The 17,991-nt window shown below is 38.7% G+C and overlaps 1 protein-coding gene across 1 annotated transcript in view; it reads left to right on the top strand.

The window, feature by feature from the left end:
- LOC109104020 (actinin, alpha 4) overlaps positions 1–17,991 on the top strand; it is a 38,139-nt gene that overhangs the window by 14,140 nt on the left and 6,008 nt on the right. The window contains exons 2-18 of the mRNA XM_042771595.1: positions 9,338–9,452; positions 9,639–9,758; positions 10,101–10,190; positions 10,319–10,403; positions 10,760–10,838; positions 11,573–11,654; positions 12,942–13,027; positions 15,137–15,229; positions 15,382–15,612; positions 15,780–15,927; positions 16,134–16,284; positions 16,410–16,518; positions 16,602–16,742; positions 16,880–17,062; positions 17,174–17,308; positions 17,409–17,588; positions 17,754–17,900. Coding sequence (XP_042627529.1) covers positions 9,338–9,452; positions 9,639–9,758; positions 10,101–10,190; positions 10,319–10,403; positions 10,760–10,838; positions 11,573–11,654; positions 12,942–13,027; positions 15,137–15,229; positions 15,382–15,612; positions 15,780–15,927; positions 16,134–16,284; positions 16,410–16,518; positions 16,602–16,742; positions 16,880–17,062; positions 17,174–17,308; positions 17,409–17,588; positions 17,754–17,900 — 2,175 coding nt within the window. The remainder of the gene's footprint in view (positions 1–9,337; positions 9,453–9,638; positions 9,759–10,100; positions 10,191–10,318; positions 10,404–10,759; positions 10,839–11,572; positions 11,655–12,941; positions 13,028–15,136; positions 15,230–15,381; positions 15,613–15,779; positions 15,928–16,133; positions 16,285–16,409; positions 16,519–16,601; positions 16,743–16,879; positions 17,063–17,173; positions 17,309–17,408; positions 17,589–17,753; positions 17,901–17,991) is intronic.

Raw genomic sequence — 17,991 nt, 5'->3', positions numbered from 1 at the left:
CTATGAAGTGAGACGGGAAAAGGTGTGGCGGCTTCGATCAGGTGTGAGTGGGGCTTTTGTGTATGTGTTGAGGAGGGGGCGGGGCTTCAGACGGCCTATTGCATCACAGAACTGAGTGTGCGTTGCCTTATAAGGACATGAGAACATTTAGTGAAGGCACAGGAAGAGGCAGTTCAGAGTGACAATACCAGGAGACCGGTCTGACTGGACCGACCTGTCTGACTTCATTCTCTCTCTCTCTCTCTCTCTCTCTCACACACACACGCACACACACACACACACTTTCTCCCCTTGAGCTGTTCTTTGACACAACACATTAGGAGTCATGCTTAAATTAATAAGTAGCCTGATTAGTGGTTTTTGTTTAGGCAAGCGTTCACTATTAGCATATTTTCACTCCGGGTCAAAATTGCATTAAGGGAAAAAAGAAAACACAGATAAGTCACATTTGTGTATAAATTCACATTTTAATAAGTTCGTACTGAAATGACTGCATTACCATTTGACTTGCTCACAGTGCCTGCCCAGTGTTATCTTAGTTTTTTTTTGTTTTGACTTTTTGTATATCATTAAGCAAACACATAGCACTTTGGTTAACAATCACTCATAATTCAGTGACGGCACCCTAGCAACTTTAGTCAAAATCCAATCATGAATTCTTTAGAATATTTAAAACTCCATTTAAACGTGACCGGTCCAGTGAGATTAGTTGTTGTTAGATGCTGAATGCCCACTGACTCTGACCTGCAGCCGTTGACTCTGTGCTTTGACCTCCAGAACTGGTTTAGTGCATTCCACAGCAAATATTAGCCCAGAGAGGGACAGAGAGAGAGAGAGAGAGAGAGAGAGAGAGAGTGTTTATGTAAGTGCTGAAGAGACACATTCCATCCTGGTGTGGGCTGTGAGGAGCTGGACTGTCTCTCTCGCTCTCTTTCTCTCTGTAGTGGGAGTTCAGAGGGCTTCTGTCGCTCGCTCTCCGCTGGGGAATGTGAGGAATGAAGATCCACAGAGCTTCAAATGTTCCATGTTCCCCAGTGATAGGATGCTAGTATTGGGAAATCCGCATTTTAGCGAATTACTGCACTCAACGGAGGTCCCAGAGGTCCCTGCAATTTGCAAAGGCTAGGATGTAATTAAATAAACATGAGCACTCAGTGTTTCATAGTGAAGCGTGGCACTGTGTTCATTTACACGTGAGCAGCTCATGATCCGGTGTTTTCAGTGTTTTTTGTTTGAAGGTGTGTGGTTATTGATATGGTGTTTTATTTTCATCTTCTCTGAGAATAGGTCGCATATAGCATGCATTTGAAAACACAACTTGTGCCAACCATCTTCTCCAACTTAAGAAGTGCTCCCTCCCTGCGGTTTCAGCCAAAATAAGAGTTTGGTGGTTTAATGCTTACGAATCAAGAATAAATGTTACTCATGAATGTTAGTATTGTAGTTTTTACAGCTTTACTTTAAATTTACATATTTTAAAAAATTCATTAACTTGCCCAGCCCTACTTTTAATATATTTTATTTACTAATAATAGTAGTTAAAAGATAGTTTTATTATTATTATTATTATTATAATGAAAGTTAGAATTATTTTTTTAAATAATAATTTATTGGTATTTTAGTTAAATATTGCAGTTACAACTACCTGCTATAACTATATTCTAATTTATACAAATTTAACTCTATACTATACAGTGTATATATAGTTAACAATTGCCATTGAACCCAACCCCCGTATCATGCTGGACTTTTAATTACTGTAGTTTGTTACTCTGTTTTCCATTCTAAAGTAAATTATTGTGTATATCTGGTCTAGGGTGCTAAATGATTAGTACATTGTATATGTTGTGCTAAATACATATTATAACAAGCGCTAAAGTCTGTCAGACCAGAGAGACGGTCTCTGCAAGGGCAATCTGATTCCTCCTGGCAGGAACGATCTGATCTTTGGCGAGTCGCAGTATCGCACTTTCTGTGTCTCTGTATTATTCTCAGCCATGGCCTAGTGTGCTTCTGGTTTTTCTTTCTGTTTCTGATCAGCGTGTCGTAGATGAGAAACCACTTTATTTAATTTAGCCTGTTTCCGAGCACTCAGAAACCCACCAAGGTGTATTTCAAGCCTATTATAGAGGTAATGTTGGTAGAAGCAGGTGTCTACAGTACTTTGTGACAGAATTACCTGTTGCTATATTCTTTTTTTTGGCATTTTTGCCTTATTTGATAGGACAGTGTAGGTTTTAACAGGAATCAAGTGGGGGAGAGACAAAGGTTGGCAGGATTGGGGAAAGACCTCAGGAGGCCCAAAGCGCAACCGAGCCATATGTGTGCTGCCCACGAGGCTATTAGCGCCGACACTTGTTGGTATCTTAATCTGATGCACAGTCACTAGCTAGTAGCTACAGGTGTTTCTGTGTTTTTGGCTCTGCGTGTGTTGGCAGACTGGATTTCCTGTGTCCCTGTGAGGCCTCCGTTTAATCCGACCCGACTCACTTTCCTTAGTGAAAGCAGCCTTGAGAGAGAGTCCGATTCATGCATGTGAGTCAGTGCTAGTGAAGCTCTGATCCGCCACCAAAGATAAAACACGCAGAACAAGTAGTGCATCAGAAATAAGCCAAAACTGAGGGAGTCACTAGGTGAAAATGGGCAGAGATGTTGCTAGATAGTCGTGCAATCTGTGAAACAGTAAAGACGGCGCTGACGTTTTGTCAGTCTCTTATAAATTTGTCCTGACATATGGTCTGTTTAGCTGTTGTTGACTCCTGTTAGTTGGCTTATTAGTTACAGATTGACCTTTTGCCAAATTCCTGCTCGTCCGCCACTGCTTCGGGAGGATGTCGCAGGAATTTCAAGCGTGCTTGGTTTGGTGACCTTTCTTGGTAACAGTTTTCATTTTTTCCACAAACCGTTTAAGCGGTTAAAACACAAACCGTGAGCACCTCCAGAATCTCCGGAGCTGAACCATTATTTTTCAGTGAGATTCATGTATCTGTGTTATTTATGAATGTTTGTCTGAATGAGAGGTTTAAGGAATAATTCACCCAAAAAATTACAATTTGTTCTCAGAAAAAGCCATCTTTTGGCTTCTCAAGACATTAAGTGCTGGACTGGAGTGGTGTGGATTGCTTGTGGATGTTTGAGATGTTTTTATCAGCTGTTTAGACTCTCATTCTGACGGCACCCATTCACTGCAGAGCATCCATTGGTGAGCAAGTGATGCGATGCTACATTTCTCCAAATCTGATGAAGAAACAAACTCATCTTGAATGGCCTGAGGGTGCATACATTTTAAGCAAATTTAGATTTTTGGGTGAACTATTCAAGTTTAAAGTTAACAACCTCTTAAAATCTTAGTTCTACAATGCACAGCCTATTTTTTTAACTACAGTGCACAGCAGCAGTCTGTTGAGTTTAGTCGGTTGTGAGTCTGAAGAACGAGATGTTCTCAGACTTAATTTCCGAGTCCCCTACTTCCTGTCCATCTACACCCAATGACTGGTGTAGAGCTCATTTCCTTTGGGCTGTGAGATGTTCTTTCTCGTTATTTGTAAGTTAAAGGGACAGTTGACCCAAAAATAAAAAAATTCTACGATCATTTATTCCCCCTCATGTAGGATTTCTTTAAATGACAGAATGTTGATTTTTTTTTTTTTTTGGTTTTTTTTTTTTTGGATGAACTGTCCCTTTAAGACTGGAGCGATGATGTCACTCTCGGTTATTACTTTTTATTCCACCTGGAGTGCTTACCTCTCAATGACTTGCACATTAAACACTGAAACTTTTTTGGCATGATGTTTTGATCAGGTGCAATTGTTTGTCTTGTTCAGTCTCTTTGTGTTTTCTAGCTCAAAGGTTGTTCAGCTCGTTCTAATCAGATTTTAGAATCGTTTATTGTACATGTATGGGCTGAAGAAATATTTCCTGTGTCACATCCTGTAACCATAAAGCGCAGCACATCTTTGATTTGCGATGTGTGTGTATGAAGGTGTGAATTCATCTTCGACGTGTGTGTATGAAGGTGTGAATTCATCTGGAGGGGATGTTGCTACTAGTCTAGTGAATATATATATATAGTGTTGTAAATGGTCTAATTTATAATAATGTTGTAAAAGGGATGAATTTTATTATGCAGACTTGTTAGCTTGTTCTAAATTCATCCTCTCTAAAACTAATTTCAAGCCAGTATTATTTTAGGATCATTACTGTACTCTGTGAGTATTTATTGATATTTTTAATTTTAATTTGGGTATTTTCTGTTTTCATTTTAATTTTAGTTAGTTTTAATTTTTTTGTTGAATGTCGGATTAGTTTTTATTAATATTTAAATTTTAGTTTTTTAATGTTAAATAAAATATGAACACTTACTATTGTAATTTCACTGTAAAAATTTTGTAAAAAAAAATCTTGATTTAATATTTTTAATTTGTTTTAATGTTTTTTCATTTAAATTTTTAGCTATAGTAATGTTGTTGTGTTTTAGTAGTTTTTATTCCTTTTTTGTTTAATATTGTCTGTGTAGGGTTTTTTTATTTTCCTCCAGTAATTTTAACCCTCACACCTGACCCACTAAACTGGATCCTCAGCTGATGCGCTGCTCAGGTGAAGTCTTTGCATTTTCTCACGTCTGCTCACTTTCGGCTGTGTTCTCACTCTCGCCCTTCAAACACAAACACACTTCATTTGTTTGGACAGTCTCTCTCTGTGCGTGACATGCATGTCTGGCATTCCTAAAATCACTCTCGTGCTGTATTGGGATGATTTCAGTTCCTGAGCGAACTCTCCCCGAGTCAGACACTCCTTTCCAGCATTCTTCAATCAGCTTCTATTTCACAGACACAGACACTTTTCCATTAAATAATATTATTATTGTATTTTTATTATTACTACTACTACTAAAGCTTTTACCAAAATGTAAAAATTACTCTAAATATTTAAGAAAAATAATATTAATTGTGTTTGAAAATAAAAGATGGTGATTATCTTTATTATTATAATTAATAATTGTTATTGTTTCTATTATTATTGTTATTATTATTAACAATAAGAACTATTATTATTATCACTTCAACTAAATAAAATATTGAACAAAAAAGTACTATAAATATAAAAAAAATTGAAATCATTGTATTTTACAGTCTAATACTTATGGTAAAATTACAGACAGTGTGTGAGTTTAATGAGACTTTATATACTTCATAATAAAACATCTAATAAACATTATCTTTGTAGGTAAATGTGTCTCTGTTGTGGTGGCTTGGACTTCCAGAGGGAATCAGATATACACATGTTTAGACGTGGATCTGATGTCCAAATATCGGATATGTATCTGATTTAAAACCACATTTGGAAGGGCCGGAGAACAGATGTGGAAAAATGGGTTCACACGTGTGCGACGATATTTGATCTGTGTCAGATGTGAATAGAAAAATGACTCCTGCAGGTGTCTAGTGACTTTCAAGTCGTTCCAGATTTGCAGATCTGGTTGTTGGTGTTAGTGGTTTGAGATGGATCCGTCCCGGGCCGCTGCGAGGGTTAACGTTCCTGCAGTCTCACTGAGAAACCCGAGCCCTTCCGACGCTGCTCGGAGTCTCACAAAGACAGGAAGTGCTATAAATAAATCAACAAATAAACATGGCATCCACCAGGGCGACTCCTACATGGACGTCCCGCTCTGCTCCTCTCTCTTTTCCTGTCCTCCTCTGGACTTTGGGTTGCTGTTGTTGCTCCGGGTCGAGACGTTTCTTCAAGTAAATGTGAAGCTCATTGCACAGTTTTGGTTGTTGATATTCTCTCGGTTCTTGTTTAGATTGTTGTAACATTTGAGACTCACTGTGTTGTAGTTCTAGATCACAGGACGTCCCGAGGAGTGTAAAGGATCTATGTGCTTTCCCACCATTTTGACTGCATTTTGTGTCATTTAAAGGGGTCATATGATGCTTTTTTTAAAGATTGTTTTGTGTATTTGGTGTAACAGAATATGTTGACACGCTTTAATGTTCAAAAAACGCATTATTTTTCAAATACTGTACATTATTGTAGGTCCTCTATGCCCCGGCTCTCTCATACGCCTTGTTTACTACAAAGTCCCTCCTCCTGACAAGCGCTGTCTGTTCTGATTGGCCAACTGACCCAGTGCATTGTGATTGGCCGAACACCACAAGCACTCGTTGGAAATGTAACGTCCCTTTCCATAATCACGAGCTTCATCTTTTAAAATAAATATAAAGACAGTTAATAAAGTCCTTAGTTTTACAATCAGTTCAAGCCTGAAAGAGGAACAGAGTCACATGACAGAGACAGTGATGAAACTCGTATGTGTTTGCAGTACACAAGCCACAGACGGTTAAGACAGCTGACACCACTGTGTCTCTCTCTCTCTCTCTCTCTCTCTCTCTCTCTCTCTCTCTCTCTCACACACACACACACACACAACGTGCAAAACTCTGCATTTGAACAGTCAATAGCAAATACTGAAACTAATAACAAAACATACTTACAATAGTGACGTGACATTCAGCCAAGTATGGTGACCCATACTCAGAATTCGTGCTCTGCATTTAACCCATCCGAAGTGCACACACACAGAGCAGTGAACACACACACACACACTGTGAACACACACCCGGAGCAGTGGGCAGCCATTTATGCTGCGGCGCCCGGGGAGCAGTTGTGGCTTCGATGCCTTGCTCAAGGGCACCTAAGTCATGGTATTGAGGGTGGAGAGAGAACTTTACATGCACTCCCCCACCCACAAGTCCTGCCGGCCCGAGACTCAAACTCACAACCCTTCGATTGGGAGTCCGACTCTCTAACCATTAGGCCACGACTAGGCCATGATAGCTGATTCCGAAGCTGCAGATTGTCGTAGCAAAGTCAGAATTACCTTAATTTTGTATTTAGCTATCAGTAAATTTCCATCCCAGGTCTAGAAAATACACTTCGGATTCCCTCATAAATCCAGGTTTTGTTTATTAAATAAGTGACAGTTGTTAAGGGCATTATTTAAATATGAAATATTTAATATCTTGATTTTTAGTGAACTAATATTTAGTTAAAATTATTTTAAGTCATCTTGAGGCCTTCTTTGAAGTTTGCTGTTATTATAATATTCCATAGTCATTCACACTTGGTTTTATATAAGTTTTTTTTTTTTCATAGCACCACCTACTGGATGGGCCTGTTTTAGAGCTAAAAATCTCTGGAAACAATACTGGGTCTTTTTTAAAGCCGACTGTTGCCAGTTTATAAATGTCACAAATTCAGCTATGGTGCACTTCCTTTAGCGTAATGGATCTTGTGCTAAAGTTTGGTTTTGTTGAGTTTGTGTAAAGGCTCTTTGGCTCCGCAGCCGTTGAGTGGGTGATGATGCTGATCTGATGGAGATCTCGCAGACGGAAACACATTAGAGCTCGCAGAGAATGAGGAAACGGCTTATTACCATTTCAAATATTCCTGCAGAAGTTTCCTCTAGGATATGAACCCTGCTTGAGCAGTACTACTATTACAGACGTGACATTTGAGTGCAGAGAAAGTATTAATTACCAGTATATCAGCTCATCTGTACGTATAACCCTGAGTTCAACCTGAGAGCCAGAGATGCTTCAGATGAGCGTCTCATGCAAACCTTATAACAGTGACTGTATCATTCGGTACAATCATCGTCCACTAAATAGCATTGTGCACTATTTTGACTATTATAAATAAAATGCCACGGCCCCCAAAATATCATGTCAAATATGTAAAATTTTGTTATAATGCAAATACTTGGTTTCTATTACGTTATTGATTACACTTTTTTACTCACTATATTACTATATTATTAGATGTATTATTTAATTGTTTATATTTGTTTATTCTTACACTCTCAAATCCATAAGCAAGCTCCTGAAAGCAGGCCGGATGGAGAGAGTGACGGATGGTACAGTATCACTCGTGCTGATTGCGTCTCACCTGTCAGAGTTTGTGTGGGACGGCCCGGGAAGGAAACGATGTGCTTCTATGTCACATGCATTCTTGAGCAGGGAGTGGCAACCAAGAGAGTTTTGTCTCTTACATTTCCGAAACTCTGGCCAAAAGTGCCACATTAATGCATGCATGCATGTGTGGCGTAGTGGCTCTTTCTCTGTAATTCCTCTGACTTGGATGGAATGATGTCACCCACACCCAACTAATCACAGACGTCCCGCAGGGCTTTCCCTAAACACACACACACAGAGAGTGCCCCTGTGTGAGCAGAGGTATTTCAGGCCTCATCAAATAGTGTAGATGTGGCCGTCCGGCTCGGGTCCTGACTGGTTTGTGTGTATGTGTGTGAAGGCTGAATTGTTTTTGTGGCGGCCCTGTCCCGGGTAGGTGCCTGTCGTACGAGGGCAGGGGGTGCTGAAGGGGCTCATTATCCACTAAACTCAAAGGCGTCTTTGTGTTTCAGGCTGCAGGCCTAGAAACCCCTTTCCCAGTGTGATCTGATGCCTGTCTCTGTCTGTTCATGCTGCTTCATGTTGAGCTGCTGAGGATCACATAGCTATTAGACACTAGTCAGTTAGAGAAGCTAACTAATGAGTAAACCGCTTGTGTTTTTTCTTTTACTACTAATATTTTTTCGTAATATAGAGTTATAAAGGAAGTAAATGTAAAACACTTTTATTTTATTAGTATTTATATACTGTTATAGTATTTATTAATATTTTAAATTTCCTTTTATTTTTTATATTTTTCTTTTGAATATAATTTATAATTGTATGTATATTTTTAATATTTTGATTTTTTTTAATGTTTTCTTTTTTTGCTTTGTTTAATATTTGGATTTATATATTTTTTTTTTAATTTGTAATTTTATAAAGTGTGTGTATATGTGTGTCTGTGTGTGTGTGTGTGTGTGTGTGTGTGTGTGTGTGTGTGTGTGTGTGTATATATATATATATATATATATATATATATATATATGTGTATATATATATATATATGTAAAAATTTTTTTTTTTATATATGTATATATGTATATATGTATATATGTATATATATATATATATATATATATATATATATATATATATATATATATATATAGATAGTTTTTTTTTGTTTTGGAAGATTTGCCAGAATTTGTTTTCTGCTCACCTTGTCATATTGTTGTCATATTTCTTCAGCAAAGTATATAACATTTCAGTGTTTGTCAAACTGTTTCATACAAGAGTGGTCTTGCATTTGTTCTAAACACATCAGATGTTGAATTTTACGCCCTTGTGTTTCCTGAGCAAACATCTTCAGCATTCCTGCATGCCCTTTCCTGTTTCCCTGACCTTGTTTCCACTTTTTTGACATCATTTCCTGTTTGTTCTAGACTTTCACGGCCTGGTGCAACTCTCATCTGAGGAAGGCGGGAACGCAGATCGAAAACATTGAGGAGGATTTCAGAGATGGACTCAAACTCATGCTGCTCCTAGAGGTCATCTCAGGTCAGTGAGCTGCAAACTTCATTCATTCATTCATTCACCCAAGAGTCTCTAGTTCATTTGCAACTTCCCAAATCTGTGAGAAACACTGCAGAGACGCCGAGGAGAATGTAGTGGAGTTCAAGTTTGTGCTGAGACGATGGATATATTGTGGGAAAACATGTGAGAAGTCATCATATTTTTGTGCAGGGGAGAGGTTACCAAAACCTGAAAGAGGCAAGATGAGAGTTCACAAGATCAACAACGTCAACAAAGCACTGGACTTCATCGCCAGCAAAGGAGTCAAGCTGGTGTCCATCGGTGCAGAAGGTACCAACACTTTCCTGTGTTCACTCCTGATTTTATATACAGTGTGTGTATATATATATAGCCCGGATTATTATCATAACTAAAACAATAATTAATTTCCTGAAACAAAATATTAAAAATAAAACAGGCTTTGTGTTAAATTAAAATGAAAACTGAAAAAATAAAAATTGAATTCAACACATTAACAAAAACTATAGTACTATATCGGTGATACTAAAATAACACTGATGCATGCTAATAAATATTATATAGTTTATAGTTTAGTTTATATATGTAGTTATATTAATTCAAGCAAGTTTTTCCCTTTCAACATCTAACAGTGTTGTGTGCCTGTCTTTGTAGAAATCGTGGATGGAAATGCCAAGATGACTCTGGGAATGATTTGGACCATCATCCTCCGCTTCGCCATCCAGGACATCTCAGTGGAGGGTATAATTTAACCTCCATATTGTTTTAGAAATTTTAGGAACAGCTCTGCACAGCATAATCAAACATACTTTATGATGACTTAATGAATGTTTAGTGAATGTTTGTTTATGGTGTGTGTCTTTCTGTTGTGTCCTCCGCTAAAGAAGGATTGTTGCTCTGGTGTCAGAGAAAGACGGCTCCTTACAAGAACGTCAACGTTCAGAACTTCCACATCAGGTTTGAAATCTTTGACCTATGACCTTTATTTGACTGGGTGTTTTCTGTGGTTTTGATTTGTGGATTCACCTAAAGCTGGGTTTTGCATAAAGCGGTGTTATGGATGTATTTGAATAAACAAATAATAGCTAAAGATGATGGATGAAAAAATTGCTCTTAAATCGGAAATATCTCAATTACACAGTCACTTTGCAAGCAAAGTTCCTTTACTGTTAAAGTTTAACAAGTCCAACACTGACATGAATGCAGAAATAGAAGATTTATAAGCTGTGGTTTGAGTGGCGCCCTCTGCTGGTTAAAGGAGAGAAATATCATATACCTGTTTCCTCTGACCATCTCTTCTTCTTTCTCGACAGCTGGAAGGATGGTCTCGCCTTCAATGCTCTGATCCATAGACACAGGCCAGAGCTCATCGATTATGACAAGCTGAGAAAGGTTAGTATCTCATTAGAAAAAAAGACTAAGATGCAATCCGTAACTGTTAATGTATTGATTTGAGGGGTGATTTTGTGCAGTTCTTTAGATTGAAAAGATTAAAAGTGGAGCTGATACTAACTGGCAGCAAAAAGCACAGTCAAATTAGTGAATTTATTTAATAAGCATGCAAGGGTGGTGACAGATGTTGTAGAACTTGAGCGATGGATTTTTTGCTTCTTGTGGAAATTTCATATTGTGATATCAGAATTTGTGTGTCCAAAATTACAGTACATCAAAAATAGTATGCTAAAAGTGAATAACTGAATACCAATTTGCATACTATTCATCCTAAATAGTATGTGACATTACACTTAGTGTGTCCCAAATCTCAGTATACCATCCAGGCTTTTTTAGCATACTATTTTTGATGCACTATTTCTAATGAGAGGAGAGTTGAATTCCAATTCTCACTATCCGTACTAAATCGTATGTGACATGATAGTTAGTGCATCTCAAATCTTAGTACAGTTAAAAATAGAATGCAAAAAGTGCATGGATGAGAGAAGAATTTGCATACTGTCCAAAATAGCATAGTGAAACTAGCAAAACCTTTTAATAAACAAATATGTAAGGGGGTGATGGATGGTGTATATTTTGATTCTTGTGGAAATCTGTGGATGTTTCCGCTGTGTTCTGCAGGTGCTCTCAGAGGAAATGCTGAAATGACTGTTTGTTTCATTGTGTGTTAACAGGACGACCCAGTGACCAATCTGAATAATGCTTTCGAAGTGGCAGAACGATACCTTGACATCCCCAAGATGTTGGATGCAGAGGGTATGAACTCTTCTCTCGTTTTCTACATCCATCACTATCTGTGACTGCATATGTAGTTATTTGTGTGCTTTTGGCTGTGCGATGATGTGTGTGAGTGTGTGTGAGTGGGAGAGAGAGTGAATGAGTTGCTCTATTAAAGTGTGTGTGTTTTGTGCATGTCAGCACATGCCCTGTATTTCTAGGAGTTGTTCCTGCTCTCCGACACAGACAGTGCAAACACCCACACTTAATGTCTTTCACAAACATTGTGTCACCATGGTAACATCCCTGAGCATTATGTTATTTCTCCCTCAAGCATAACTTCTCCAGGATCTCTGTTCAACCTGCTGCACCGGAGTGCTGTGTGTGTACTGTTTTGTAACCCTAATTTGCATAATGGGCAGCCTCTATAGTTTGTGATATCACTGGTGGATCCCAAATCATAGTACATTAAAAATAGTATGCTAAAAGTGCCTGGATGGTATACTATTTGTGATGAGAAGAGAACCGAATCCCAAGTCACATGCCATACATCCTAAATAGTATGTGACATTACAATTAGTAATGTCCTTAATTACAATAGAATGCAAAAAGTGCCTTGATCGTTTATTATTTCTGATGAGAGGAGGAGTTGCATACTTTGTGACATCTTAATTAGTGCATCCCAAATCTTAGTAACATGCAAAGTGGATGGTATACCGTTTCTGATGACAGGAGAATTGAATCCTAGTTTGCATTCTTCCGATCCTAAATAATGTGACATTACACAATTAGTGCATTCCAAATCTTAGTATTCCATCCATGCACTTTTAGCATCTAGTTTTGATTTATTATTTTTAATAAGAGGAGTGAATCCCAATTTGCTTACTATCCATACATGGATGGTATATTGCTTCCAATGGATTTTCTAGATCTGATCTGTACTTGGTTTTGAGTACAAAATGAGTACTATTCATTTGACATGCTATATAGTAGAGAAGACCATAATCAGACATGGGGCCAGTTTTAATATTAATAATTTATGTTGATGCTAATGCTCACATACAAATTCAAACAGCATGGAGCGAATGGATCTGTGGTATCAAGATGCAAGTCAGTGACATAGTAGTATGTCCAAATACTGGCGTACCTCCTTACTGCATACTGAAAAGTATGTTCTTGGCCTTCACCAGTGAATTGAGGTTTGCCCATTCTCGTTGTGTGTATGTTAACGAGTGTGTAACTGGCACATGCCTGTTATAAGTGTGTGTTTGAGTCCCATCTGCGTCTCTGTATGTGCATGTGTGTATAACTCTTGTTTCCCTGCAGACATTGTGAACACAGCTCGTCCAGATGAGAAAGCCATAATGACCTATGTGTCCAGTTTCTACCATGCCTTTTCTGGAGCCCAGAAGGTACCCCATGACTCCTAACCCTTGACCCCTCATCATCTCCTCTTCAGCATGGCTTTTTCCACCAGTACTGGAATAACCAAAGAGGGGCGCTGGTGTCCTAACCCGTCCTCCTCTGGCCTACGACTCTTTTCTCAACAGCAGATATTTCTCTCACTTTGCGGGTTTTAACACAGGACTTCAAACCCCATTTCCCTCTGATGGGGAGCCCATAAAATGCATAACCACCCCCTCCTCTCTCGGTGGGGACACACAGGCTTTGGGTTGCTTTGCTTCACTGCTGTCTTTCTCTCTCTCTTTTTCCGCTGGGTTTGCTATAGATATCGTGGGTACTCTGCGACCGGATGAGAAGGCTATTATGACCTACGTCTCCTGTTTCTATCACGCCTTCTCAGGTGCTCAGAAGGTGAGAAACCTTTGACCCCTGACTGTTGGCCTTGAAACTCTTAAATGTGCCTTCATACCTGGTCTCTCGTCTTGGTTTCTTGTACTTTGTTCCAATCAGATGTGCTGCAAGAGTAAAGGACTAATAGTAAATGTAACTGTATAGCTTATACTCAAAATCTTTGCACATTTATGTTAATACAACAATAATAGACAACAGTTCTAGCATGGCAAATTGATATTGTCATATTGGGTTAGCTATTTCAAAATTCTTGTAGATGCTCTCCTCACAATAATGTAAACAAACATTGATGATAATTTTTATTCAGTCTGAGTTTTCCCTCGCTGTAGGCTCGCCATATGGCACTGACTTGTTCTGGATTGGGTCTTTCAGACAAACGGATGCCTTGTTTTCATAATCCATTGTTTTAATCCATTTGAGTCAAATACGAAGTCTTAAATGAGGAAAGAATCCAGTTATAATTATGGGAATGTAAAATTTTTAGACAATTGATACTTACATTGGAAATCCAATTTGTAACCTGCACCAAAAACCAATCCAACTGAACCAGGTGTGAAAGTGACTTGAAAGATAAGGCCACTGCTTCATTACACCCAAACCATTGCCCTCACCTCTTTCTATATATGCACTTATTTTCTAATGGTTCTGAAGTCATTTAATATCCTCAATGGGTGTACTGGTCTGTCACAACCTTCTTTAAATGCTGGAAAGGTGAATTTCATTGTTTGATGTTTCATATTTGCACTCACTGATTAAGTTTGTAACAGTTGAGGACAGTGTTGAGTGTAAATATGAAAATCATAATGCAATTCACAGTATAGCTCACATTTAAAACACTAGGGTTGTGGTTTTAATTCTTAGATGTTCTGTTATCTGTCTACACAAGCACATGTATTATGTTTGTTATTTATGTTAAGCCCACCTTTACACTGGACCGTTTTTTTTTCTGTGAGGTTTTGGTGCTGCATATGCTAGATATGTGTTTTGCATTTGAGGTGAAGCCACAGGCTTATAATCGTAATTGTTTAAATGTGCTTTAGCATTTTACACAAGCGTTTTGAACACTTTCTGTGTTTCAGCGTTAGTTAATGCTGTAGGGAACCCTGAAGAGATCCTCCAGTGGTGGTATAAAAATTGAGAATGCAGATTTGGTTTTACAATTGGCATGTGGATTTTTCAGCTAGACTACAAGTTTTCGAAACTAACCAATTGGTGTTTGCATGAAATGTCAATTAGTATAAAAGAGCTTAGAGGTGAAGTATGTAATGTTGATGTTAAACTTAATCTTAATTTCATTTGTTTTCACGCATGTTATTGTGTGTATAGCACTTTATTAACTTACAACACTTGGAGTTTTGTTTCACTGTGTACTCAGTACATCGTTTGCGTGTTTGTTTGTTTGTTTGTTTGTTTTTTGTTATACCCACCAAACCAAAAACCATTAAATACTGGATAGTTAAAAATTTCTTTCCTGTGTAAACTAAAGCAGCATCTTGACATTTACAGTTCTAAACACAGATGTGTCATACTTCTTAATTTAAGTGTATTGTGTATACTATATCATTGTACTTTAAATATATGGTATACCCTATATATTGGTGTAGTAAACATTGTGCTTTTCAATGTTTTTAGAATGATTTGATAAAATTTCATAATTAGAAATATGCGTGATGTAATACGATTGTAATTGTAATCTTCTGTGATAGGCTGAGACAGCAGCCAATCGTATCTGCAAGGTGTTGGCAGTTAATCAGGAGAATGAGCACCTGATGGAGGACTATGAAAAACTGGCCAGCGATGTGAGTTTGTGTCATTGTGTTTTTGCTGTTTAGGTGATATTCAAATAGACCTATTTATAGACAAACTACCCAGAGTGTTTAACTTTTAATGTCTCAGTATGTTTTCTGTTGATACTCTATTAATTTCTTTATTGCACACTTTTTTCTTATAGCTGTTGGAGTGGATTCGTAGGACAATCCCATGGTTGGAAAACCGTGCTCCAGAGAAAACCATGACAGAAATGCAGCAGAAATTGGAAGATTTCCGCGATTACCGTCGCGTTCACAAACCACCCAAAGTTCAAGAGAAGTGTCAGCTAGAGATCAACTTCAACACGCTGCAGACCAAACTCCGTCTGAGCAACCGACCAGCCTTTATGCCATCTGAGGGACGCATGGTGTCGGTAAGAAACGTGTAGTACATGTACAATTCAATTTATAAGACTTAAGTCTTTTTTGCTTTATCGCTATGATGAAACTTGTTCATTCTCAACCTGTGTTGTTGAACCACTGGCTCATTCTGAAAGATATTTGGCTTAAAAGTTTTCTTTCTTTCTTTCTTTCTTTCTAGGACATTAATGGTGCATGGCATAAACTGGAAGGGGCAGAGAAAGGCTATGAAGAGTGGCTACTGAATGAGATCCGTCGTTTAGAGAGACTTGACCATCTTGCAGAAAAGTTCCGTCAGAAAGCTGCCATCCATGAAAGCTGGACAGATGGTATGGATACAGAAACTACACCTGAACTTACTGATGCTTTTGACAGTAATTCACCAATCACTCTCAGTATACATTAACAGACTGCTTCTTTATGACTCTTCCATCAGTGTTTTGAATCTCATGAATGCAAAGCCTTGTCAGCCAGGCAGAAGTATTAAGATCTAAAATCTTTATAGATCTAAATTGATCTGTGTTTGTTTGTGTAGGCAAGGAGACAATGCTAACACAGAAGGATTATGAGACCGCAACTCTGTCTGAGATCAAAGCTCTCCTGAAGAAGCATGAGGCGTTCGAAAGTGACCTTGCTGCCCACCAGGACAGAGTGGAGCAGATTGCCGCCATTGCACAGGAGCTCAAGTGAGAAAACAACAAAAAATTAGAAGCAACAAACAACAAGAGAGAGGGCTAATTAATGAAATAAAAAATTCTGGCCGTAAGTGAAGTTGAGACAGTGTTCAAACTCTTCTGTGTGTGTATTATAGCGAGCTGGACTACTACGACTCCCCGAGCGTTAATGCACGCTGTCAGAAGATCTGTGAGCAATGGGATGCTCTGGGTTCCCTCACACAGAACCGCAGAGAGTCTCTCGAGGTACGCATGCTTTCTCAGAGAGACACTTTCTGGCATATTTCTACATTTTATCATGTTGACTGTGTGTTTTATCTGGTCTACAGAGAACAGAGAAACAGCTGGAGTCTATTGACGAGCTGTACCTGGAGTACGCCAAGAGAGCGGCACCGTTCAACAACTGGATGGAGGGAGCCATGGAGGACCTTCAGGACATGTTCATTGTACACAACATCGAGGAGATCCAGGTACTGCAAAATGTGTTGTATTCGTAATCTTTCTAAAACCTCTGAAATGGAGAACCTTGTTTTGTTGCTGAACAAAAGAAATGCTGGATGCAAGAATCCCTTCTCTGACATTTTTTCACTTCTCTCTCTTTCTGTAGGGACTGATAACGGCTCACGACCAGTTCAAATCAACTCTTCCAGAGGCAAATAAAGAGCGGGAAGCTATTCAGGCCATCCAGGCTGAAGTTCAGAAAATTGCACAGTACAATGGCATCAAACTGGCTGGAAACAATCCTTACACCACCATCACCCCTCAGAGCATTGACAAGAAGTGGGAGAAGGTAAGATCTGTTTGTGTTGTGAATGAGACATTGCTTCCTTCAGGTGTTTGGGTGTAGGTTTACAAATGAGTTGAGTTTGCAAGTATTGATGTTATCTTGCGTCCTTGTGAAGTGCAGCAACTGGTTCCACAGCGTGATCAGGCTCTTCAGGAAGAACTCGCACGTCAGCAGTCTAATGACCATCTCAGACGCCAGTTTGCCAACCAGGCCAACATGATTGGACCATGGATCCAAAATAAGATGGAGGTATAGTTGCCTCTATTTCTGTACCTTGATGATCTCATCATTTTCAAAGAAGAAAAATATTGAATAATTCATCTGTGTCTCCGTGGCATGATATTTGTAGGAGATAGGGCGGATATCAATTGAGATGAATGGAACGCTGGAAGATCAGCTGACCCACCTCCGTCAGTATGAGCAGAGCATCATTGAATACAAACCCAACATTGACCAGCTGGAGGGAGACCATCAGCTCATTCAGGAAGCACTTATATTTGACAACAAATACACTTCTTACACTATGGAGGTATGCATATGCCAATACACACATACTGAAACTATGCAGGAACCATAGATGTATTGTTTAGGTCAAGTGTTTACAATTCCTACATGCTGTTCCCCTCTAGTGTAAACTTTGTTTAGCTTTGTTGTTACTTGACAGTGTTTCCATTTGCCTTTTACTCCTCTATAGCACCTTCGTGTTGGTTGGGAGCAACTCCTTACTACAATTGCCCGCACCATTAATGAGATCGAGAACCAGATTCTGACTCGTGATGCTAAAGGCATCAGCCAGGAGCAGCTTCACGAGTACCGCACATCCTTCAATCACTTCGACAAGGTCAGGAACTCATTTGCATGTTTGACTGTGTGTGAAATGGACCACTTAATTTAGGTAAAAGAAGTATTTGTAAGACCATGAAAGTCATTCA

Source organism: Cyprinus carpio, chromosome A15 (assembly GCF_018340385.1).
Source record: "Cyprinus carpio isolate SPL01 chromosome A15, ASM1834038v1, whole genome shotgun sequence".
In the NCBI taxonomy this organism is placed as follows: domain Eukaryota; kingdom Metazoa; phylum Chordata; class Actinopteri; order Cypriniformes; family Cyprinidae; genus Cyprinus; species Cyprinus carpio.
The sequence above is the reverse complement of the archived record's forward strand: the minus strand, read 5'-3'. Positions and strand labels throughout refer to the sequence as shown.